This window comes from Varanus komodoensis, unplaced genomic scaffold (assembly GCF_004798865.1).
Source record: "Varanus komodoensis strain SLA01 unplaced genomic scaffold, ASM479886v1 scaffold1, whole genome shotgun sequence".
NCBI lineage: Eukaryota > Metazoa > Chordata > Lepidosauria > Squamata > Varanidae > Varanus > Varanus komodoensis.
In genome coordinates this window covers 84,502,670-84,526,410 of record NW_025335268.1, presented here as the reverse complement: position 1 = coordinate 84,526,410, position 23,741 = coordinate 84,502,670, and the positions used below count along the sequence as shown (strand labels likewise).

Below are 23,741 nucleotides of genomic sequence, written 5' to 3'. Positions count from 1 at the left end.
TGTCATGGTGCAGAGCCTCGGCCACTGATGCGCGCACGGGCGCGCCGGCATTTCGCGGCGACGCTCTCCGCAGGCGGCGCGGCCGACGCTGGGGTCAGGCCCTCGCCCTCTCGCCGCTCCCCTGCAGCCTCCCTCGGCTCAGGGGCTAGAGCCGGGAGGAGCAGCCCCGCGCGCCGACTTGGGGGGCTGTGGTGCCAGAGGGCGCTGAGCTCGGCGCAGCGGCCGGCGCGAGGGAGGAGCTTGCCGGGCAGGGCGGATCCCGCAGAGCAGGCGCCCCGCGGTGGGAAGAGCAGAGCCGAGCCGAGCCGAGCAGCGGGATCTCGCCGAGCCGCTGGGCGTCCTGCTGCCGGCACCGCCGTCTGGGCATGAGGATGACGGTCGGCGCGGCTGCGGGAGACGGCGCAGCGCCGAACCCCGGGCCCGCTGCAGTCTCGCTGGGCTTGAGCGTGGCCGTGGTGTCGAGCCTGGTCAATGGCTCCACGTTCGTGCTGCAGAAGAAGGGGATCGTGCGGGCAAGAGGACGAGGTAGGGGCGCTCCCGCGGGCCTGATCGACCCGGCTCTTGTCCCTTCCCAGGGCAGTGTCTTGCTGGCTGCAGCTGCTGCGCTTTCCTGCCTTGGCCGCGGTCACCATCCTCTTAAAGCTCTCCTCCCACTTTGCTGCTCCCTGCCGGCTTCTAACTCTGCAGCCAGCAGCCCTGCCCTCCCAGCCCACCCCGGGTCCACGGTACCTCGTCCGGAGGTCACTCTCTCCGAGCGAAGCATTGGCGCACGCATCAGAGCACACCGAGGCTTAGCAAGGCAATTGCACTGCCCCGTGGTTTCTCTCCCGACAATGCCCGTTGTCATTCGTTCCGTTTTCCTTGGCTCGAGCCAGGGAGTGAGGTGACGGTGTGTGCGTGCGAGGGAGACGGAGGGAAATCCCTTGTCCAATGCAGTAACGCGCTCCCTGTCTGCACTTGCTAGCACAGCTTTGGACCTTCTGGGCAGGTACGGCTACTGCAGCTAATATCTAATTTAATCGATCCGCCGTGCAGTTTCTCTAGCTTTTTTCTTTCTAGCATATGCACACAGCCCAGTCTTCGCGTGATCTAGTGGGACCCCCGACCACTACCCTTTGTAATGCGAATAGCTGTTTCTGTAAGTCACTATTCAAAAAGTTTTTATGTTGTGCACGAGTTTTGGATCCAGCCAATTCACTTTTCTTTAAAAGGTGCTTTGCAAATTGAGTATTGGTTTTGCTCACCAGGGTCTGGCCAGAGGTTTATGGTTCAATTCCAGGACCATAGCCCTTTCTCCTATGCTAGGTTGTGTGTGTGTGTCTAAAACCTGTGTTAAGTGATATATTTATTTACTTACTTATTAAAAGCTTTTCTAGACCATCCACTACAGGCATCTCAGAATGGCTTACAAGAAAAAGTGATCTGTGCAAGCACAACAGTGTTCAATTTTAGTAAAAGAGAGTGGCTTGACTTGCAAAAAATGTTAATTTAGTATGAACACTAAAGAGAATCCACAGGTTGTATGTTGCTGCAATTTAGGGTCCTACTTTAAGCATACCCAGTGGTATTCTTCCCTCTCCCCCCTTTGAACAGCAGATACTTATGTTATTTTAAACTCACTTTAAAGAATAGTTTACCATGTAGTATATGAGAGGGGTTACTGTTGAAAAACATGTCCTGTATCATATGCCCATGGGTATCCTTCTTTGGATTTTTGCCAGTTAAGCCCTGAAATCAGACTGAAGCATATAACTCTCTACAAATAACATGCCGTTTTTGTCATTAGATGCCTTCATTCAGGAGCTGCTGCCTTTTCTAGTAGGAGTACTCATACTGAATAGCAACCAATACTCTCAGACCTGACAGAGGGAGAAAGATGATACTGGCAGCTCTGGCTGTTCCATGCCAGAAACTAGGCCTGGAGGGGGAATTCTTGCAGTCAATCGTCTGTTCACCGTCCTGTTACAAAACCATTGAGATCTGTTGCTTAAACAAGACCTGCTGTAAGACAACACAGGAAATTTCCCTGTTTCCCCAATTGACTGCAGTTAGTTGTTCAGATGTTTGAGATAAATAACTGAAGTGCAGAGGGAAGAAGAGAGTAATGACCAGCAGTAACTCATCTTGACAGCTCTCAGTTGAAATTAGATCCAGCTATTCTTCATTCTTCAATCAATGTACCTTGTGTTAATATGTGCAGTTTAAAAACAGTTTTGGCATGTTATACTCCTGAAGTAAAGAAGGCTTACTATTGGCTGACAGATGCCCAAAGTCTTTAAGTTGCTTACGTATGTCGCTGTGACTAGACCCAGTGTGGTGAATTTATTCTCATGACAATTTTTTGGGAAGAATTGTTCTGAAAGTAGTAGCCTCAACATATGCAACTGGGACATGCTGTTTTTTTCTTCTAGAGATGACATTACCAATTTTATCTACTAGTGAGCCCAACTATGAAGCCCGTGGTTTTTCCAGTGTTGTCGTCCCAGGCTGTTAAAGCAGCCTTCCTCATATGAATGGGGAGTCTGCAAATGGATGCAAATCTGAATGCAGAAACTGATTTATCTGCACTGTATTGTTTTCTGTGAGATGCAGATTTTGGATGCACTCAAGTCTGTATCCTGCTGAAAGCAACAGACAGTCGATTGCTGATATTCCAGCCACTTGAGGGACACAAATCACTCTCTATGGATCAGGACCAGTGTGTAATGTATTCTCTTTGACTTGACTGCATATATTACTGTGTTGTGACCGTCCTGTATGAACACAATTGCTTATTATTTTTGCTGAAGTGATGCTGTGTTGTGAAGTACACAAGATGCATATGGAATCTGACTTAAGGATGTCAGATAGGAGCTCAGGACATCATTCCAAAAACCAGTCAAGGATCTATATCCTTCATTTTTAGGGAATGTTAATTTCTCCTTCTTGGGGGCTGGCATGAAAGGGAATGCCTTTGATAATGAGCAGAGGGTCATCCTCTCACTACTGAGATGTGGAAAACTGCTTTCTACTGCAGCCAGACCATGGGTTCCTCTCACTCATATCACTGACACCCACTCCCAGCAGCCTTTCAGAGTTTCTGGCATGAGTTTTTCTGGCCTTGCCTGGAGATGCTAGACGTTGAACCGTGCACCTTCCATGTATAGAGTACGTGCTCTGCTACTGAGCTAGAGCCCCACTGCTAAATTGAAAAGACTTTCCAGTGGCAAAATACTGAGCATTTTTCTATGGAACATTGTCTATCATCTAAAACTACACTATTTCACAAAATTAATCAGGATTATGACAAATGGATATTCTGCCAGTCAAACTGGGCAGTTCAAATCATAATTAGCTTTTTATGGGAAGCTTGCAAAAATTTATAACAAATGTTAATTCATCTTTGCTTGGGCATGTTAAACTTAATATGCTAATAGTTTCGTGTGCCTTAATATGCTAACAGTTTTGTGTGCCTTGAGCAAAATAAAAATTAGTTAAATGTGTTGTCGTTTGTCAGGGGCAGGATTAGCCAAAGGGGCCCTGCTTCCATGTTGCTCAGAAAGGGGGGAATAACACCGAGATAGAACTTAGATGTACCTGAGAATCATCCCTAGTTCTCAACGTTTGGGTGTATTTAAGTGTGGCATGGGGGCCAGAGTGTCGGGCTGGGGGCCTGGGAAATCCAGCTTCCAGTCCCTCTCAGCCATGAAGCTCACTGGGTGACTTTGAGTCAGTCACCCACTCTCAGCCCAACCTACTTCACAGGGTTGTTGTGAGAATGAAGTGGAGTTGTAGAAGACTAATAAGCCAATTTGGGTTCTTTGCAAAAGCAAAAAAGTTGGGATATAAATGCAACATAATGGTGATAATATAGATGCAAAAGATGTCATTTTCAAGAGGTGTTGAGGTTTTTTAAAATTGTAATCTGGACAGATATTCAACAGTGCTAATGTTAGAGCCTGAAATTGATTGCTAAGCCAAAGCCTTGGGCTCAGTGATATTCCAGCTGGGCGGGATATATAGATTTCAAATGCACCCAACCTATGGAATTCACTCCCCAAAGAGGTCCGCCTGGCACCGTCGTTACTGGTTTTTCGGCGCCAGGTAAAGACCTTTTTATTTAAACATCACTTTAATTGTTAAAATATATGATCTGGCCAGGGCAATTTTCTTCTTCCTTCTCCTTTCTCCTCCTATATTATTTATTGACTTCTTTTATACTGATAATTTTAATTTTATATTATTATGTTCGTAACTCAGTGTATTTTTTGTATTTTTGTATTTAATGGTAATGTATTATGTTTTATTGTATTTCAATGTATTTTATTGTGTTGTAAGCCGCCCCGAGGCTTCGGCAAGGGGCGGCATAGAAATGTAATAATAATAATAATAATAAGTTGAGTCAGAAAATGTGAGCAGGATCATTTCCTGAAAAGGCCTACATTACAAAACCCATGGGGGGGGGGGGAGAGAGAAGATTCTTAGTATTCATGAAGCAAACTTCTCTGTGCTATTTTTTTCTAAATCTCACTTCAGAAAAATCCTTTGTGAGATCTCAGTGTTAGGTAAAGAGTATTCCCAGGACTCTGTTCCATTGTTTCGTTCAGTAGTGCCTTGCTAAATTTTAAACTGCAGGCATCCATCATGACATGTCCCTAAGGAAAGTCCAAAGGGGCAAATCCATTGGTCTCTCAGCAAACCAGTTCTAGGAGTTTTCATATCCACAAGAAGCAGATAATTTATAAGGGTGATGGGTCCTAATTGCCTGTTCAGGACCAAACCGCCCCAAATGTTTTGCCTTACAACAGGGACTATATTGTTGCTGGGAAAATTCATTTTCCACACAGGTAATGTGAAGATTGCAGCTATGTTCAGAAGGAACAAGGAAGTCTAAGGGAGTGGCAAATGACTTGTATGACACTAATAAAAAAGTGCTTGGTCCTGTGTCCATGTGAGCCCTTATTCCTCTACATCATGGTTAGCATTCACAGAACCCAGGATAAATAGCCACATTTTTCATATTAAGAACATTGGTAGCACAGGGTTGATTGATTTCCGAGACATGACTTGGCCTAATAAGACTTAGCATTTTTGCAACAAATGTTCCGTGCTTGACTTGTATAAACTAAATAACCCTTGCAGTAGCCCTGTATGGGAGGCCAGTATTAGATTCCACACAACCTGGCAGCTAAAGAACAGATACAGTATGTAATTAGTAAAGTATGTTTAAATAAAGTTTTTCCAGTATTGTTGATGTGGTGCTTTCTGATCATCCACTTTTCTAGGAACTTCGTATTTAACGGACATAGTCTGGTGGTCAGGCACTATTGCAAGTAAGTATATCTTAAAGTGATTAATTGAGCAATTTATTGCCTAAATATGTAGCCACAAGTTCTGCACTGCCCAGCTTATCTGGTGCGTTCCACCGGTATCTTTTTCATACTAGTCCCATATCTTGTGTTGTATCAGCATAGTAGGCCTTCCATTAAGTCCAATCGCCTTTCAATCACATAACTGAAGTTCAGAATTTCTGTACAAAATAGTAAACTAAGCTGGTTTGGTCTTTTCTTAAGTAAACTGTGTCCAAACAGTGCAAACTCACTGAATTCATGGTATTATTTACATTAGTAAATACAGTAGTGTTTACATTGTATGATTACATTGCTTTTTACATTAGTAACTTTTACAGTTTGTTCCTTTTTTTAAGATGTTGGATAATGTGTCTTTAAAATGGCCATTTTGATTACTCTGTTACAGTTTGTATTTTTTTAAAAATAGCCAAAGACATTAGGTTACACAAGTTTCATATCCTTTTAAAACTGTAAAGGTTTTTTGTTTTTGCAGGGCAACTGAAAACATTATGCAGCTTGGAACTATTGGAATGCTCAGATTTTGAACAACAGACATAATCAGATTCTTTTTAAAACTTAGTGTTGCTGAACTAGTTCTGCTCAGAAACAAACCATTGAATGAAGGTGTGACCAGCCTCTATTTTCATTTCCTAAAAAATCTCAGGCCCACTTGTATTTTGCTGCCTACCCAGCAAAATGGGCAGTGTGATTGGTGTGTAGGACTAGGACTCAGAAGATTCAGGTTCTAGTCTACAAATCTTCACTGGGCATTTTTTGGACCACTCATGGACTCTCAATCTAACCCACTTTCTAGGACTACAGTGAGGATAAAATGGAGATGAGGATTATTTTAAACTGTCTTTGACTTTTTTGAGGAAAGCTGCTGCTGCTGCTGCTGATGATGATGATGATTATAAATAAAGAAACACAGGAGTGCAGACTGAGTTTTAAGCAGTTGGCAGGCCATGACAGATGGCTAGTGAACCATGTTTGTCTTGGTGGTCTTCAGCCTGTGCAGGTCTTCTGCAGAGAAACAAGGCCTTATGCCTGCAAATCTGCATGAAATCTGTATCACCCCAAATGCTGTGGAGGACATTCCATTCCAGAGGCAGCTTTTTCAAAACTTTTTTTTAATGCATGGGCCAAGGAATAAAAACAAAAGTCACAATCTCCACTGGTGCCTCCAGTGCCTGAGGCAGTTATCTGGCCTCCTTGCAAGGCTGCACCTGCATTCAGGTGCTGCCTTGTGAGTGCTTAATCAGGTCATTGGTTCATCAGATATGTCCAATACTGTTTTGGAGATGTATGAGGTGAGCCAAATTAAATCCAGTAATGCATTTGAATAGCATTGCTTTAACCAAAGTGTAGTCATCCTTTCTGTATCCCCAAATTACCTTGGTATAGAAAACTCTAGTTCAACACTTTTCACTACTCCATTTTCTTTATCTATTAGATGTATACCCCACCTTTTTTTTAAAAAAGAACTCAAAATGGCTTGCATCATTCTGCTGCTGCTCTCAGCCTTATACCCCCAGCAACAACCCTGTGAGGTAGGTTGGGTTGAGAGTCTGTGACTGGCCCAAAGTCACCCAGTTGGCCCCATGGCTGAGCAGGGACTAGAGCCCAGATCACCAGAATCCCAGTCCCATGCTTTTCACCGCTACGCCACACTGGCTCTCATGCACTTGCCGTGTGTAGCTCAACATATATTGTACAAAACATGTGTCCTCATGAACTTCTGCAGGGAGCCAGACTGTCTGCAAACAAGTCCTTACAGTTGCAAAGCCTAGAAGCTACTTCCCTCAGTTTGCTTATTTGCATGACTCAGGATTGAGCTTTGTATACCTGACTACTGTATTTTGATTGGCTCTAAGATACATGGGTTGTGATGTCATAAGACCTATATTCACTTGGAGCTATCCTAGCTATCCTACCACCAAAAGGTATGCCCCGTCTCCCTTGCTTTTTCTTTGTTCTTTGCCAATTTGTGCATCTCTTTGTGAGGCTGGTATGTGTCCATTTTGTGTAATAAAAGGTATGTGTTCCTTGTAATCATGGGGAGTGCTTCTGCCAGAATAGAAGAACAAATATTAAAAGTGCTTAATAAGATCTTTCAATAGTAGAAGGCAGAACCTTAGAGCACAAATTAATGATACCAAGGAAAGACCAACAAAAAATAGTGACAAAAATAGTGATGCATCCCTGTAATTTTAGAGAATCCATCCATCACTTGCAACAGTCCTATCACCTCACCCAACTTCCAACAAGTCCCATTCCTGTCTCTCGCATATCTCAGCTTTGTTCAAACCTCACTTGTGTTTTTCTCACCCTTATGTGCACTCAAAAAGATGGCACACCTTATGGTAAGGTAGTTGCAACACTCTCCTGTGAGAGAGAGATCACCTGCGCCTTCTGTACCTGTTAATTCAGAGCACTTCCAGTCATTACCTGGATCTGAACTTGAAGAGCATGAATGGACAGAAACTGGTGGAGCAGTGGCATTTCTTGTTGCAAATATTTACTACTTACATAGTCTGCCTTTCCCGCAAGCAGCTCAGTGCAAAGTAGAAAGTACTGTAATTTGGTTTGTATACCCACAATTCAGGTAGACTTTTTTGAAGGCAAATAACAGGCCCAAGGTCACCTCATGAACTTCATGGCTAAGTGGAGTTTTGAACCTGGATTTTTCCCAGCGCTTAGAGTACCCCATTTGGTACTCTAACCAGAATTGCTCCCAGTATAATATATATCTTATATGATAGGTTCAAAACTGTTTTGGTTTTTTAGTGAACATAACATTATTCATGCCTATTCAGAGCAATTAAATTCAATGTTTAGCCGCAAAGTTGTGCCCGGCCCAGCACGACCCTATGGGCAACATTCCTCCAGGCTCTCCTTAAATTCAATAGGAATTTTCAGGTAAATAGATATAGAATTAAATCATTCAAATTGATACAGCAGCCTAAGAGCGCTGTCTACTCATTTCATATCCCAGTTGAGCCTCATTCCTCCCTGCCCCCACTGCTGGTTTCCTATGGTTGTCTAGACAGCATCTAAAGGCCATCAGAATTGCACCCTGAATCAGTGTTTCCAGAAATGCTGGACAGTAAAGTGTTAGCAATGATACAAATAAATGCACAACCATCATGCTTGTCCATGCAGGGGACAATGGATGGGAAGACTATCCAGTCTTCGGGAATAAACACACTGAACTTCTGTTGAGCTAACCTATTTTTCTTTCTTTTCACAGTGGCGCTCGGTCAGATTGGGAATTTCTTAGCCTATACTGCAGTTCCTACAGTGTTAGTGACTCCACTTGGAGCCCTTGGAGTTCCATTTGGGTAAGGGTTTCATTTATTTGTCTCTAGATGAATATCTGGAGCAAGAAATTTAACATAATGAAGATGAAAGTAGCTTTTAGGCAAGCGTTCCATGCTTATTGTACTCATCCTGTGTAGATCAGAAGAACCTTTTCTCCATGCTTATCTTCAGTTTTCTATCTTTAGGCTTCTCTCTATTCTACTGCTACTCTTTTAAAATGCTTCTTCCACCTGGAGCTTTGTTCATACCTTTTTCCTTTAGGTACCAACTGTATGTCCTATTTCATTTTCTTTTACTCATCCAAGGTTATTGACTTCAATCTCATTAGATTTGGCCACATTTCCCCTGCTTCTCCCCCATATATTTTTTAATGGAGGTTCATCTCCTGCTGTCAAATATTAGTGAAGTACTTACCCCACTTCCTAGCCAAATGTGATGCTGCCCTTAAGGCCAATACTTAAATTTTCATCTAAATAAGGAAGCAGAAGATCATAAACTGCTATTTCAAACAACAGTGCTCTGTTATTCACGGAGGAACAAGAAGATAGACCACATTAAAGGAAAACCCTAAGGCAGGGATTGTACACTTCTGGCCAGTGGAATTTCTTCATCTGGCTTAGATATCCAAGGTTCAGACTCTGGCTTAGAGTCTCTCTGTGGATTCTCTCCACATCTACTTCTCAGGCCTCATCTCACCCCTACCCTTCCTAGGGGTTGAGAAGAAACAAAACCAAGGAGCAAAGGGAACTGAACAAGCGTACCTTCACCTGCACTGCAAACTCACTAATGGAACAAGGCAGAGGACCTGTGGCAGATGGATCATCGACTCTTCACTGCACACAGGTCTTCCGGTGGGCGGCAGAGCTTTTAGCTCTGCATGGAGCAAAGCCAGGTGGTCAGTCAAAACACGGGGCAGATGATCCACCCAGTACCTCAGCTCAGTGACATCAGGGTCCATGGCCCCACTGCCTGCTGGGAGTGGCTGGGGTCATCTGGCACCCACATCCCAAACAACTTCCCTGCTTCTGTTCTAAGGTTAGCAGTAATGCAAACCATCCATTTTTTTAAAGCCTCCATAATTTAAAAAGTAGAACAAACACCCTTATGGCGACCAATCCTGTTGAATAGCCACATGGTGTTAAGTGTCAGTTGGAGCAGAGAAAAGGACAAGGCTGAGAGGGGAAATACAATATTCTGCTTGGAAAGAATGGAACAGGAGCATATTAGAGACTAAATGCTTTTCATCATACTATTCAAGTGTGGAATAAGTGAGAGTTTACCCAGTCCGTGGGGGGGGGGGGCATCCACATATGCACCTAGCAAACATCAGCACATGTTTCCCTCCATAGCATTTTGAAGGCTCCTTCCACTACATGCAGCAGTTTCACTGCAGTTTGGTTGAATCAATGAAATCCCACCACATGGCACATATCCCCAGTCTATAGCTGCCCTGAAACAGCTAAAATGCACAAGCGATATGCTTCTGGAATTGTAATCTGAGTAAGACCCCCCCCCCTCCTTAGCTGTGAAATGGAATTTTAAAACATTCCTTCTTGAGATTGCAGTGAAGACCAAGAAGGTAATTATCACACAGTCCTATGAACACTTACCTGAGATTAAGCCCCAGAGAACACAGTGAGACTTATTTCTCTGCACTACAGAAGCATGCATAATACCAGATTATTGACACATCTTTTATATGTATGTTTTGACTTTTTTAATACAGGAAACCTTGGTTTCACAGAGTTGTATGTCTTTCACTATACCTCATTTTTACTAGACAATGTTCTATGTTTATCAGTGAAAGGTTTCCTCAATAATCTAATACAGAGCTTCTTTATAATATTTCTATACTGCCCAATAACCAAAGCTATCTGGGAGATTTACAAGAATTAAATGTTGTAAAAGTATATTTCCTACAATGATTACTAGTTTGACCTAAATTTAACTTGGAACAAAACATGCTGAATCCAGTCAGATTGCTTCCAGGTAATCTTTCACAGGAATGAAGCCTAAATAAAGGGAAAGTGGAAAATAATGTTGAGATATAGAATGGTCTTACTTGGCACAAACGTGGTTTGTAGACCCCTTTCTACCAACTGAAATTTTCAGAAAACAAAATACTAGAGCACAATCCTGCCAATCTGGCACTTCTTAAAACCAAATTGATTTCCGTAAGAGACAGTTAAGCACCTATTTGCATCTCATATCCTGAATGTAAGAATACAAAGGAGTCATGCTATACCAGATTATAGGCTGTTTCGTCCAGCACTCAGTTCCCTAAGTGGCCAACCAGCCTACAGGCAGAACATGGCTGTGTTATCACCCTCCTGCTCATGTTTCTCAGCAACTGGCTTATAGGAGCATTGATTTACCACGTCTGATACTAAAAACAGTATATAGCCATCATGACTTGTAACCATTTATCCTCCATGAATTTGTTAAATTCTTTTAGAAGAGCATGAGATGCTTAACTGTACTCAGCTGCTGCTGGATTGTATGGGCAGATCCCATTTCCTCCTCAAATAAAATCTTAGCTTGTCAAATGGTGATATTGATTGAATTATATATATATATATATTACTTTTTTAAAAATCTAGTTGAAAGCCTTATGTTATGATCATAAAACCACAGGTTCACTCTGTATGGCTAAAACATTCACTTCTTAATACAATCTCTTATGGAGAAAAGACAGACACCTCAAGCATTCTTTTTGGGATAGATCTGTATATTTGGATCCAGATATTACATTTATACAATTCTTAAGGCATGTATGCAGCAATCAAGTGCAACCCACTTGCTTTAAAAAGCAGCACGAGGTATCCCTCATAGATTGCCATTTATTTTAAAGTAAATACCACATCTTTCTCTTTCACTGTCTCTGATGTACTGTGTAATCATCACTGGACTTTATTTTAAGAAAATAAATACTCTTAGATCTGGACCACTCTTCTAGTTCACAAACTTTCAGTTCTTAGATAAGGTGGTAGTGGTGCTTGTTTGTTATTATCTTCCTCGGAGGAAGGCAAACAGAAAATGTTACATAGATTTATATTTTAACTACATGTATTTTTTAGGAAAGGCCCACAAAAATGAGTTTTTTGAAGATCACAAAGGGTAACAGGAAAGAGTTCCTTCTTGTATTTCCACCAGCCAAACTGAAATCAGATGTTAAAATGTATCTCATAGTGGCTGTATCCCTTAAGGCTTAGCTCCCGATTAGGAAGCAAGTAAACCACTGTAAATGAACAAACAAAACTTCAGTCCTGATCAAGAAGAGAAAAAGAAGGATGAATAATGCATTTTATTAAAATTTAACAGCACTGAAATCGTGAATTAAAATGTTCTCTTCCAACTTCTTTTTGAAAGCTCCATTTTAGCTTCCTACTTATTGAAAGAAAAACTCAACATTCTTGGCAAATTGGGCTGTCTGCTGAGCTGTGCAGGTTCTGTTGTTCTCATAATCCATTCTCCAAAGTCTGAAAGTGTCACCACTCAGGCAGAACTTGAAGAGAAGCTCACAAATCCAGGTATTTAATTCCTTGGAAAAATGATGATGCCAAGCATATCTAAGTCTCAACAGATGCATTAGTTTCATAGCACAATCAAGCACTGAGGCAGCTGATCAAACATGAGATATCATTTCTCTGCTTTGTGCTCCTTTCCAAGCAGTTTCATAAAGGGAAAGAGGGCTGATCAACTCCTTCCTCCTGGTGCATCTTTAATGATGGATATTCATTTGCTCTACAATCCTAAACATGTTTATTCAGAAGCAAGTTCCACTGAATTCAGATTTGCTTCCTAGTAAATACATTTAAGGTTATAGCTATCGATCATAACTGTAAGGATAGTAAGCAAGCCAACTTGTCTTCTTGATGTTAAACCATGAACTGCTAAAGATCCTTGTATGCTTCACTGCATCATTAAAAGGAAAAGCAGCTGTAATACCTCACAAGCCTATTACACAGGATTGTAACCGCTTATTACTCAGGCTTATTACACAGGATTGCAGCCACTATAAATGTATTTGAATGCTTTGTATCTAATATACAAACCAAAACTATTTGTTTGAAGGGTATAGCCTTAAAAGTTAGCAGTTATTTTGGATGCGGCCACTTATTGTTACAGCAGGTAGAAAAAGAGGGCATTCTTAACTGTGAAATTCAGTTTACTGAGTTCCATGGATGGCATTCTCCACCTCAGGATGGCATCTCCTCATGGAGTTTGCAGGCACACGCACATGTTATCTCTCCAGAGCAAGAGTTGTCCTGTTTCCCAGAACAGAGTAGTAAAAGAGAACCTTCCTCACCTCTCGTTAACCTAGTTTTAAACAAGGCAAACATATCAGACTACTAACAGCAGTCAAAAGAAAGAGAGGTTAAGCAGCATTCCTGGAAGCTGACTACCACCAACATGTAAGGTGACGGCAGAAGCCTTTATATTACTAGCAATGTGAATAATGATGAGAGACTGTCCACATTCTGTTGCCTGCTCCACTAGCCATGTGGCTAAATGTCTTCTGTGGCACTCCAAAAACTGAGGTGCAGTAATCCACTGGTGGGAGATTTGGTGGGAGATTTGAGACAGATAAAAGGAACTAGGCACCCAGAAAACTACCGAACTGTCAGAATAATGCAACAGTGGAAGCAGTTGCCAGGAGAGATCATGGGCTCCCCGGCCCTAGAGACACCCAAGGCAAAAATGAGTGGGATGGTGTGACCTGGCATCCTGCACCAGCAGCCGGGTTGGACCCAATGGCTTTCTTGGCCCCTTCCAGCCCTACTATTCTATGATTCTATAATTTGGATGGCAACTTAAAACAGCTTTGCAGAATTCTGTTAAAAAGAATTTATCCAAAAGTAAAGGCTGTGTACCACTTGAAGGATCAGAAATGGTATAAAGCTGTGTTCCTATGATCAATGTATGTTTTCTGTGCTCATAGTGAACCCCAACCAGAGCTTCAAGAGAATTAGTGGTCACATCTAGTTGCTCCTCTGTACCATGGTTTGCAAGGTATGAGTATACACTGTGTGTATGCACTCCCTTTCCTCCTGTATATGCACCTCAATTCCTTATTTCCTATTTGAATCAAAACACTATTTGCCATGATATGTGAGCTAACAGATCTGTTTGAGTGTTCCGAACCAAGATTTAACTGGCATTCACTTTGCATGGCAAGTTGTAATTTGATTACACAGAAAATAAGGGATAAAGCCTTGCACTATAGAGAAAGGGTCAGCTTTCAGTCATGAGGCTTTGAAGAATAGTTTTTAAGATGATTGGAACACAGCTGGTGTGAACTTGTATCACTTATAAATATTGGGCAGAGTGAATGGTTTTCTGTTGCTGTTTTCTGAAAATGTGCATGTAACACTAATAATGTCCTCAGAAAATGGTGTATGTCCAGATTGGTCATGCTGTTATTTTGTCTTTGTTTTTCAGTGTTCGTGGGCTACCTCTGCATTGTTCTTCTCATGCTTCTTCTGCTTATCTTTTGGATTGCACCAGCACATGGACCCACTAACATTATGGTTTACATCAGTATTTGCTCACTGTTAGGAAGTTTCACAGTGCCTAGCACAAAAGGCATTGGACTGGCTGCTCAAGATATCTTTCACAATAATCCATCGAGTCAAAGAGCACTGTACCTCTGTTTGGTTCTGTTAGCAGTATTAGGATGTAGCATAATAATTCAGTTCAGGTACATCAATAAGGCCCTGGAATGTTTTGACTCCTCGGTGTTTGGTGCCATCTACTATGTGGTGTTCACCACCCTGGTCTTGCTGGCTTCAGCCATCCTATTTAGAGAGTGGAGTAATGTTGGAGTGGTTGATTTCTTGGGGATGGCTTGTGGATTTACTACTGTATCCATTGGAATTGTTCTTATACAAGTTTTCAAGGAGTTCAATTTCAATATTGGAGAATTGAATAAGCCTAACATGAAGACTGATTAAGCCCGTAATATCAGAAGAGACTGGATGATCCAGAGAATAACAGAGCCTTCTATTCCTAGGCTACAGGAATGATGGAGCCTTGAATTTCTAAGCTCGGAGAACAACAAAGCCTTTCATTCCTTGCTGGAATATGTGAAATGAATCAGTGTTCTCAATCCAGTTTCTCTAGGACTACTGTTATCATGCTTCAACCATCTAACGGTATCAAAGGAATAATCTTATAACCCTCACAGCAGATGGGGTAAGACTTGCATCAGCACAGAGGCTGATGTTTTTCTTCACCCTAGAAGATTATCAGTAATAATGAAGGGTTGAAGCATTCTGACATATAAGGGTGCAAAAGCCCTTTCAAATGGCTACCTGAAACTTTCTAGTTGTGTGAATAAACTATATCAGCTTCTTCTGTGCTAGTTGCAGAGGTGCCGTAAGTGATAAATTATCCTTTTGAAAGATGTAGATACACTTCAAAAATGAGGTTGAAATTTCCTCCCCTATATCTCTGTAGTTACATACCAGAATTCCTGGTTCTCACAGCTTTATCTGGAATTCTCCAATCAGTATTTCAGAATCTGTACACTGATGTATCGCCTTCTGTCATTGATTGCCTTTGCAATTTGGACTGATTATGATACATTTATAATTATGTCCAAAACATAGAGCAGTGCATTTATCTCTTAAAATTTTTGCTTGCTTACCAGCTAAAACTCGCTCACACACCTTAGTAAATACAGTATTCCATTTACAGGTATGCCTTTTGTTCGGAATAAGCATCTGAAGTGCATTAACACGTGGCATTAATCCAGGAATGTTTAATGATCAACAGAAAAGAATGTGAGGGTTGTGGCAGACCAGAAACACTTTTCTACCTTTTCTTTTTTGGTAGATTGTTTGTAAACAGTTGGAAACTACTTCAGTGCCTTTGAATTCTAAAAAGATCACTCCTGTGTGGCAGATCATCTTCTCTTAATGTTTGGCTGTCCTCTTATAGACAAGTCACATGGCCCATAAAGGGGCAGAGCGATTTTAGCACCTGCACTGATCATTGAGGCGTCATGGTGATAACTTCTGTGCACTTCCCACAGTGTGTTAGTTCTGAGTTCTTTCATTTTCTGTTCATAATGTTCTCAGTCTTTGTAACAAAGCACAGTAAGTTATTTCATAGTGCTGTTAAAAAGTTTTCGAACTGGCACTTTTCAGAGGAAAAGGAGGCCTGTGATGTAGTGACTTTTTAAGAGGGGAAAAATATTAATTCCAGACATGGAACGGTTAGCCAAGTGGCCTGAGGTGCTCTTGCGTGATCCACCCAGGGCATAGCCTTGAAGCTACTATCAGGTACTTGGTACACAATTTGTCTCCGCTTCCTGTACACTGAGGTACGGAACCCTATCCCTTTAGAAAAGTGACACACTAAAACTACCTTTTTCAAAAGTGAAAGATCCGTTTTCCTTCTGAAGCTTCAGACTGGATGTAAAAGTTTGAGAGTATTTGCTGTATATCAACAATAGCTGATTTAGGTGTGTTTGATATCTAACAGAAACAGAAAGATATTTTCATGTCAATTCCAAAGAAATATGAAAAAGACACAAACACTTTTGCCATATCAGTTTCTATAGATGAAAATATATTCATCCTAACCAAATTTGTAACTTTATATTAGTTTTAAAGTTCAGTGACCCTGAACTTCAAGTTTCTCTGTACTCATTAAGGAGATAAGCAGTGAATCATGTTGAAGTCTCATTTGTTAGGAGTGGCTCATTAGAAGCCACTCCTAACGAAAATATTGCTTACACTATGGGTGAAAGTGAACTAACAGAAACATACACAAAGACTTGTTTTCTAAATGAATGCAAATATGCTACAGTCCCTGCTAATTTCTTCTGAAAAGTGAACAGCAGTTCACTAACTTTATCCTCTATAAAACAAGAAGCTCTTCCTTAGATATACATTAGATATATCCTGTTGTGTTTGAATTGGCCATACTCTATCTGTTTTAGCTGTGTACACATGGCAAAATAAGTGCATACAGCTACTTCAAATGTGATTGTTTCCATTTTAAAGGCATAATAGCTTAAGTGTCTACAAATGTTGGCTTGCTTAATAGCTATCATTGTTAGTAGCTATCTGCTGGGCTGCTCGATGTCTCTGGCCTGCACAGAATGCTTGGAAATGAAGCAGTCTTCTCTTGTTTGTGCAGGACACCAAGATGGTAAAAAAGTGGAATGTCCCACCTTTTATCTGCTTGAAAAATGCACTGGAAAGGAACAGATAACTTTTCCATCAGTATTGTGCCCACTGGGGGCATGTGATATTTGATCTGAACAAGCAGATTTTATGTATTTCTGTCCATAGTCAGTATTCATAGAGTTTAGGGCCAAGCTAAACGTTCTTGTAATGATGCAGAATTAAGCTACTGGTGATGGCTTATTTACTCTAGAGCAAGCATGTATAGCTCTAATTTGGATCAGGACCATGAGGCTCTGGGGGTTGGGGGAGGCATGTTTAAACTCTGCCACCCATCCACTTTCATCACAAAATTTCATCCTCTTGTTGCAGGGGATTAAAAAAAAGGGAAAAAAACAATTTTGGTATGAATATGTTTAGTTTGGCCCTTAAAACTGCTAGTTTCACAAGGGAAGTGTGGAAGATTACTGTCAGAGATGGTTACGTTTCTAAAGGAAGTTTGCTGAGGCATTTTAAAACAGGATGTGCTTGGCATTTAACAGTTGTAGAAGAAAACTGATCAGATACATACATATTGATTAGGCTTATAGTCATTCTGTTCCCATTGTTTAAAATACATATTTAGAGATAAGTCACAATTGATTGATTCTAGCCTTGGACATCTCCTAACCTTAGTTTTAGCTTCCTAGTTGGCTGAGTGTTTATGTCATCCTAGAAATCATATCTCATCCTAGAGATGGTAGCAAATAATAGCTTAGGTGCATTATTGTTCTCTACAAAAAAGTGCCTAACCTAGCATGCTGGTACTTAATGCACATTTAAAATCCTGTACACGGCTATATATGAATGAGGTGTTTGCTATCTAGGTCTTCCTGGGACGATTAACTTGTACAGAGTGTGCGGGGAGGACATGGAAGGACAGCTTTATTTTCCAAGTAATTGTCCATTTTGCCAACCCAAATTCAGTCCCTCATAAGTGACAGGGTTCCATCATAAAGATGATGGATTGGATCCAGACTTACTCTGGATCAACTCAACTGCAGAAGTGGACTTCCTCAGCCCCTCCATCCCACCACAGTCCTTACAGCCTTCTTAAAATGCTACACCGAGTCAGGAGACCCTGATGAATGGAATGAGCTGTTTGGTTGGTGTGGGGATCCCCAAAGAACAGGCAGAAAGTCCCTTGGAGAAGGTCCCTTCCTCTTGTGGAAGGTAGTTCCTGGAACCAACCCAGTAGCATCTGGAAGTATTTTACAGTTTTGGAATGTGGTTGCTTGGGCATAATTACACACCTATGTTCATACGTATCACTGTATACATTACATAAAAAGAGAGATGCAACATTAAATGGAGGAATCTCTCTGAAATTTGATTTGACTTGATTCCCCCCCCCCTTAAGTGTGAAAATGTGGACAAGCTTTTAGCTTGATTTTCTTATGGCAGGGCTACCTGATAAAATGACCACAGCTGTCCATTCCTAGTCTAGTGAGTCATCCAACACTGTGGTGCATTTATTATTATTATTATTATTATTATTATTATTATTATTATTATTATTATTACATTTCTATGCCGCCCCTTGCCGAAGCCTCGGGGAGGCTTACAACACAATAAAATACATTGAAATACAAAATTACCATTAAATACAAAAATACAAAAAATACATTTAGCTTTGTCCAATGCAACAACACTCTACTCATGGCAGTTTCTGATGTGGATCTATGCAGGCAGCCTTGTGATCTTGGTTTTGGGTGTGCTGCCTAGAAGTAGAGAGCCTTATGAGCAAAAGCCAGAATATTCTAATACATTTTTCATGGCCTTCAACATAATTTTTATCTGCAGTGTAGAACATATTGAATGGTAGATATACTTATTTTTGCTGCTCTGTTGAATAAATGGTACTCTTTCAGTTTCTTAGGTTTTCCTCTGCTGATAATTATCAACAGTGAAAATAATGCTAATATATTACTGGACTTTTCTTCCATTCCCTGATCTTGAATTGTTTCCTTTGCTGTTACTCCTGTGACTAAACCTGTAAGTTTGTCTGTTTGGTTATGTGTGACATACTAGGAAAGAAATATGCAGTTAATCTGAACTTTGGTCTTCCTCAAACCTACACACACCCTTACAAGTCTATTGCAGCATTCCTATACACTGATCAAGAACTTTGTCACTTAAAACAATTAGAGCCTATGCTGATTATGTTTTAAGTGAATGGTATATTAATGGATGAATTACATTACAGCTAAGTACACCCTCCAGGCCTTTTATAGTGTATTTATGAAGTATAATAATGTATAGAAGATCCTTAATTCTGTGGAATAATGTATTGTAGGGTTTGCATATGCAACTCCTACTATGTTGAGTCCTTTTTTGAGTCTGACAGAGTAATCAACTTTTTGATACTTTTTTTTAACAAATCCTTTTGTTATATGTTGCACAGAATACTTTGTTAGGTTTGTTTTTTAAAGAATGCGAATAAGATTGCAAATCACAGGCTGTTTACACTGAACCTTTTTTGTAGATTTGAAGTACAATCCACTGATAAATATTTGGGGGGAAGAAATCCTACGATCTAGTCATATTAATATTAAGAAACACAATATTTCTTGCAGAACTCTCATTCATGTCAAATGGATTAGTTCAGGAGATCTCAGATGGTGCTCTGCCTAATAGAGCTATTCCAAGAATATTTCAGACTGAGGTTGTGCTCTGTAACATAGTTACTAGGGAGTAAACCTCACTGAAAAAAATTGCAAGTTCTAAATAAATGTGTAGAGGATTCTCCTGGAAATTTTTTTTTTTTTTTTTTTTCAGTTGCTGCCAACCCAAAATTCTTCCCAAAACTTTCAGATTGAGGGATGAATGTATATGAGAGAGATTCCTATTTATTAATTAATATAAATAAGCTCATTTCTTATATATGGCAAGTTCTCTTCTTAGTAACACTCTTGATTTATACCAAATGTAGTTTTGTTTTGTTTTTTTTTAATTGTATTTATATTCCACCTTTTTTCCTTTCAAGGATCTAGTTCTACTGAAAAAACTAGTTCCAAGAGACACTGGATTTTAAAATGTAGAAATAGAAGTTATGAACTTTACCCTTTTATTTTAGTGTATTTTTTAAAAATCCTACAAAGAGGACCTGAATAAACTGTACTGTTTGTATAGTTACATACTGTAGTTGCTTGATGGACTATGCACACTTGTAATTTAAACAGATGGCTTTAAAGTTCTCAGAACTCTTTTGTGTATATAGTTATATTACATGCACTGTGTTAGCATTTACTTCAGTGTTGGGTTTTTTAGCTAGGTACGCTTAACTTCCTGCCCTCAAAAAGATTTGTATTCCTCAGAATTAAAATTAAATGTTATAGAAATTACTACAATTAATGCTTCACTAAAACCAAATGGAGTATGGTCAAATAATTGTTAAAGCAATGTCCTACTTAAAGTCCAAAATATTGCATTGACACCCCTATAATATACATATTACTAAAAGGCAAGTCCCATAATGTTTAGTGCCATTCATTACACATGTATTTTAACATAAAGTGTATTTGAAGCAGAAAGCTTCTTGATACATGTATTGTATGATACATGCATTTGCAATGGACATTTGCTGCACATGTATTCCATCAAACATGCATGTTTAAAAAGCAGTTTATGAAGGTGACCTAGAGATGTTAGCAGATGTTAATTTCCCCCAACCACACCATCAAAGCACTTTGGGGAAGACTTTTTGTATAGCACCAATTAATAAGTAAAATGTTAAAGATCTTCGCTTCATTTGTAGCAGTGGTGATGGACAGTATGCCTCAAATGTGAATGCAAAAAATGGAAAAGAAAGATGGGAACAAAATTCAAATGTTAGAGACTTATTTGCTTAAATACTGTTGTGTTGCAATATTGCTACTTCAGGCAAATTCTAAAAGGCTATTTTATTAGCTTCCAAAACAATGTATATATAGGGAGAGATTTGTTAAATGCTGAGAACTTTAGCTTTGCTTTAAAACAATAGTTCTAGGCATGTTGTATTTGCCTTGTAAATTAGCAAAGTCTATTTATTAAGGTTTCTGACAACAAACCTATTTAATAATATGTAATGTTTTAAAATAAAAAATTTCTAGGTCAATGTGTTGCTTTGAGACTTATCTTTCCCCCTCAATTACCTCTGAAGTAAATCGATCCAGCTTTATCCTAATCCTTCAACCAGCTTTCTGCCTCCACATAGCTCAGAATGACAACCTGTGTCAACACCATCACTGTGACATTTGATTCAAGCTGAGAACATCAACAAAACTAGAACTTGGTGGTTTATTGCTCAGGCTGGGGATTCATCTGCAATCGTTGAAACAAATTCAAAAATACCTTTAGAATGAGAACTCTCTTATACCAAATACAAACTGTTTGGAATATTCATGAAGACACCTGTAATTATTGGTGTATCACTATGATAGAACACAGTAGGATATACATTTCAGTGCTGTTCCTTAATTGCTTTCAATAAACACTAAAACTAAAATCAGAAAGTACAATTATTGTACTTACTAATACATTACATGATCATATATAATACTGAAGAGTCTCAAATTTGCTAGGTGGGCACTATGATAGCCCTAGCACTTAACTGACCTTTTTACTCAGATTCATAGCTTAATTTGAAAACCAGCTTTAAAACCAGTTTGTAGGGCTTGGTTTGAGCCTTGAAAGGTGCACTGTTTCTAGTGTAAATAGCAAAGAAAGGGTGTGTCCACCACAGCCCCAGTCCTGTTCTCCCACTGCAGCTATTCATTGAAATCAGCTCTAAATTTGGCCTTAAATCTGCTGGCAGTTGAATTATGGATCATGAGAACTGTTTTTTCTTCCTTTTGTGTTACCCTAAGAAGTGAAATCTTAAGTATTTAACTGCACTCACATGGATCTTTGTCTGGGATTTGGTATTGTTAAATTCCTTTCCTGAAAAAAAAATCCTGAATTTAACAAATATTGCAAAAAAGCACCGGGGTGTTGTCACTACACATTTTTCAAATCCAGAATTCACCTTGGCTCGCAACCAGCCATTTTTAAAGGTTGTTGAAAAATAAGATGGCAAGACCATCTCTGAATTATGCAGCGAGGTTGAATACTTCAGGTTACCATGCATAGGCACTGGCTAACAGAAAGTCACCTGAATTATTCATAGTGAAATGCTAGCTGCAGTAATTCATGCAGTAAAGTTATCAATTCCTCAGCAGATATGGCCATTAACAGACTCTAAAGTAGGATAGTGAAATAACATCTTTTAATTCTAGATAAGTAGAATATACTGACACATTCATGGCACTAAAGCAGGTTTGCCCAACCTGGTGCCATCTAGAAATGCACAATTGCAATCGCCAGCATTAGCTGCTCTAGCTGGTGCTGTCTGAGATCCAAAACTGACTGGGGGCATCAGGTAAAGAAGGCTGCACTAAACCATAAATATATCATAAAGATATACTATAATGCCAATTCAGAACTTTTTCAATTTGGAATTTGTCCTGGTGATCTTAAAAACTCATGACAAAATCTTCTGAAGCAACACAGATGTAATGCTTTTCTCTTTCTTTTTTAAATTATATAGCTTGGGGAGACAGGAAGGAGTGCTTGCCTTTGAAAGAATTCCCTCCCAACATCTTGCAAGTCAGTTATAAAAGCATTATTCCCTTTTGTTGGCAGTGTTCAAGCTGTCCAACTGTGCCCCATTAGTCTTTTCTCTTCAAAACAAAAATTTGACCTGCTAACTTTAAAAAAATCATTTAAGAATGGTTTTCATCAATTGATTTTAATTGCTCGCTGAAGGTTTTAGCTAAGACTCTTTGCTTTTAAAAGAGACCAGGGTGACCTGTATTGAACCTTTTGTTCCTTTGAGGCTTATTGTTTAGGATATAAAAATATCCCATATAACTATTTCTATGGAGATTCTGAAGTACTTTTGAGGCTTGGGCATGTTTCGGTTTATTTGTGGCATAGGATTGTAAAAGGCAGGAGGCTGAAATTCAGGGATATTTTAGAATAGGTACTTTGTGGCAATGTATTAGAAGGACTAGGTAGGACTGCTTCTATATAATTTACACTACAACATGTGAGCTAGGGAGATGCCTGTTCTCCCACACTGCAGGATGAGCATCAATTTCTATTTATTCAATTCCATTTCTATGCTGCCCCATAAAAGTAAAAGAATTAAATTCTCCATATACAGTCAATGAGAACAAGAGTCATTCCTGAAAAAATGGAAAACTGTCTTCAAATCGAATGTGTATGTAAGTTGGATCACGTATAATTGACCCTCCATATTCACTGGCCTCCACTCCCTCTCTTTGGTGATGCCTTGGATGCCTGCCTTCTCTCCCATTCCACTTTTCTCTATGGTAATGATTTTCTGCAGTAATTTTAAAAAATTAATAGGCTTTATGGCAGTTTGTTTACAAGTACGGGTTGTTCTTAACCTGGGCTTGCACAACTTGGGCTTGTATTATTTATTTACACTCTTTCTTGGATATATAGTGGAAGAATTCATGGTAAATCTAGGAGCTTGTTCTGGAGGATGACAGAAATAAATCCTTCAAACAGAATCACAAACATATTTTTCACTCCACCTTGCTTTAATTGGTAAGTGAACTATACCACAGGAAAATGGAAAGGAGTCTAGATACCAATGATGTGTATTGTTAACTTTGGAATCTTTTCCCCACAGGCACCATAGTCACACAAATAAACCAAGATAAAACCAATCTGTTAGGAACATTAATAATTGGACAGAACAAGTGGGAAGAAATATTATGTATGTATTTATGTGTAAGTAACAGTAAATTGGGATAACGGCCTAGAGCTCAGACAGCTGTATTAGTCGACTTGAAGGAAGTTGCTGAGAAGATCCTGGGAAAGACAGGAATTTGGAGAGGAAAGAGACTGAGGGCTCAGAAAAAAAAGT

The 23,741-nt window shown here is 39.9% G+C and overlaps 1 protein-coding gene and 1 long non-coding RNA gene across 6 annotated transcripts; one reads left to right on the top strand and one right to left on the bottom strand.

Annotated features, from left to right (window-relative positions):
* The first annotated feature begins 350 nt into the window (after positions 1-350).
* On the top strand, positions 351-16,046 carry NIPA1 (NIPA magnesium transporter 1). 5 transcript variants are annotated; one of them, XM_044433301.1, is made up of 6 exons: positions 351-525; positions 5,265-5,312; positions 8,581-8,671; positions 12,021-12,181; positions 13,594-13,664; positions 14,094-14,164. In XM_044433301.1, exons 1-5 carry the CDS (start codon positions 366-368, stop codon positions 13,635-13,637), a joined length of 504 nt encoding a protein of 167 aa, XP_044289236.1. In that variant the 5' UTR covers positions 351-365; the 3' UTR covers positions 13,638-13,664; positions 14,094-14,164. The 5 variants fall into 5 exon arrangements, with proteins under 5 accessions (XP_044289236.1, XP_044289201.1, XP_044289227.1 ...); XM_044433292.1 differs by lacking the exon at positions 13,594-13,664 and adding an exon at positions 2,412-2,702 and having other exon boundaries at positions 493-525; positions 14,094-16,046; XM_044433266.1 differs by lacking the exon at positions 13,594-13,664 and having other exon boundaries at positions 14,094-16,046.
* LOC123024978 lies at positions 11,941-16,134 on the bottom strand. Its single transcript, XR_006415041.1, has 2 exons — positions 16,023-16,134; positions 11,941-12,971 (listed from the first exon to the last, which is right to left on the bottom strand). It is a non-coding gene; the product is annotated as an uncharacterized LOC123024978 (long non-coding RNA).
* Positions 16,135-23,741: the final 7,607 nt, after the last annotated feature.

Excerpts from the sequence above, each read along its gene's own strand:
- NIPA1 (XM_044433266.1), top strand. The coding sequence starts at position 366 with ATGAGGATGACGGTCGGCGCGGCTGCGGGAGACGGCGCAGCGCCGAAC. Across the intron at positions 8,672-12,020 it reads GCCCTTGGAGTTCCATTTGG|CTCCATTTTAGCTTCCTACT; the intron begins GTAAGGGTTTCA and ends TCTTTTTGAAAG. Across the intron at positions 12,182-14,093 it reads AGAGAAGCTCACAAATCCAG|TGTTCGTGGGCTACCTCTGC; the intron begins GTATTTAATTCC and ends TTTGTTTTTCAG.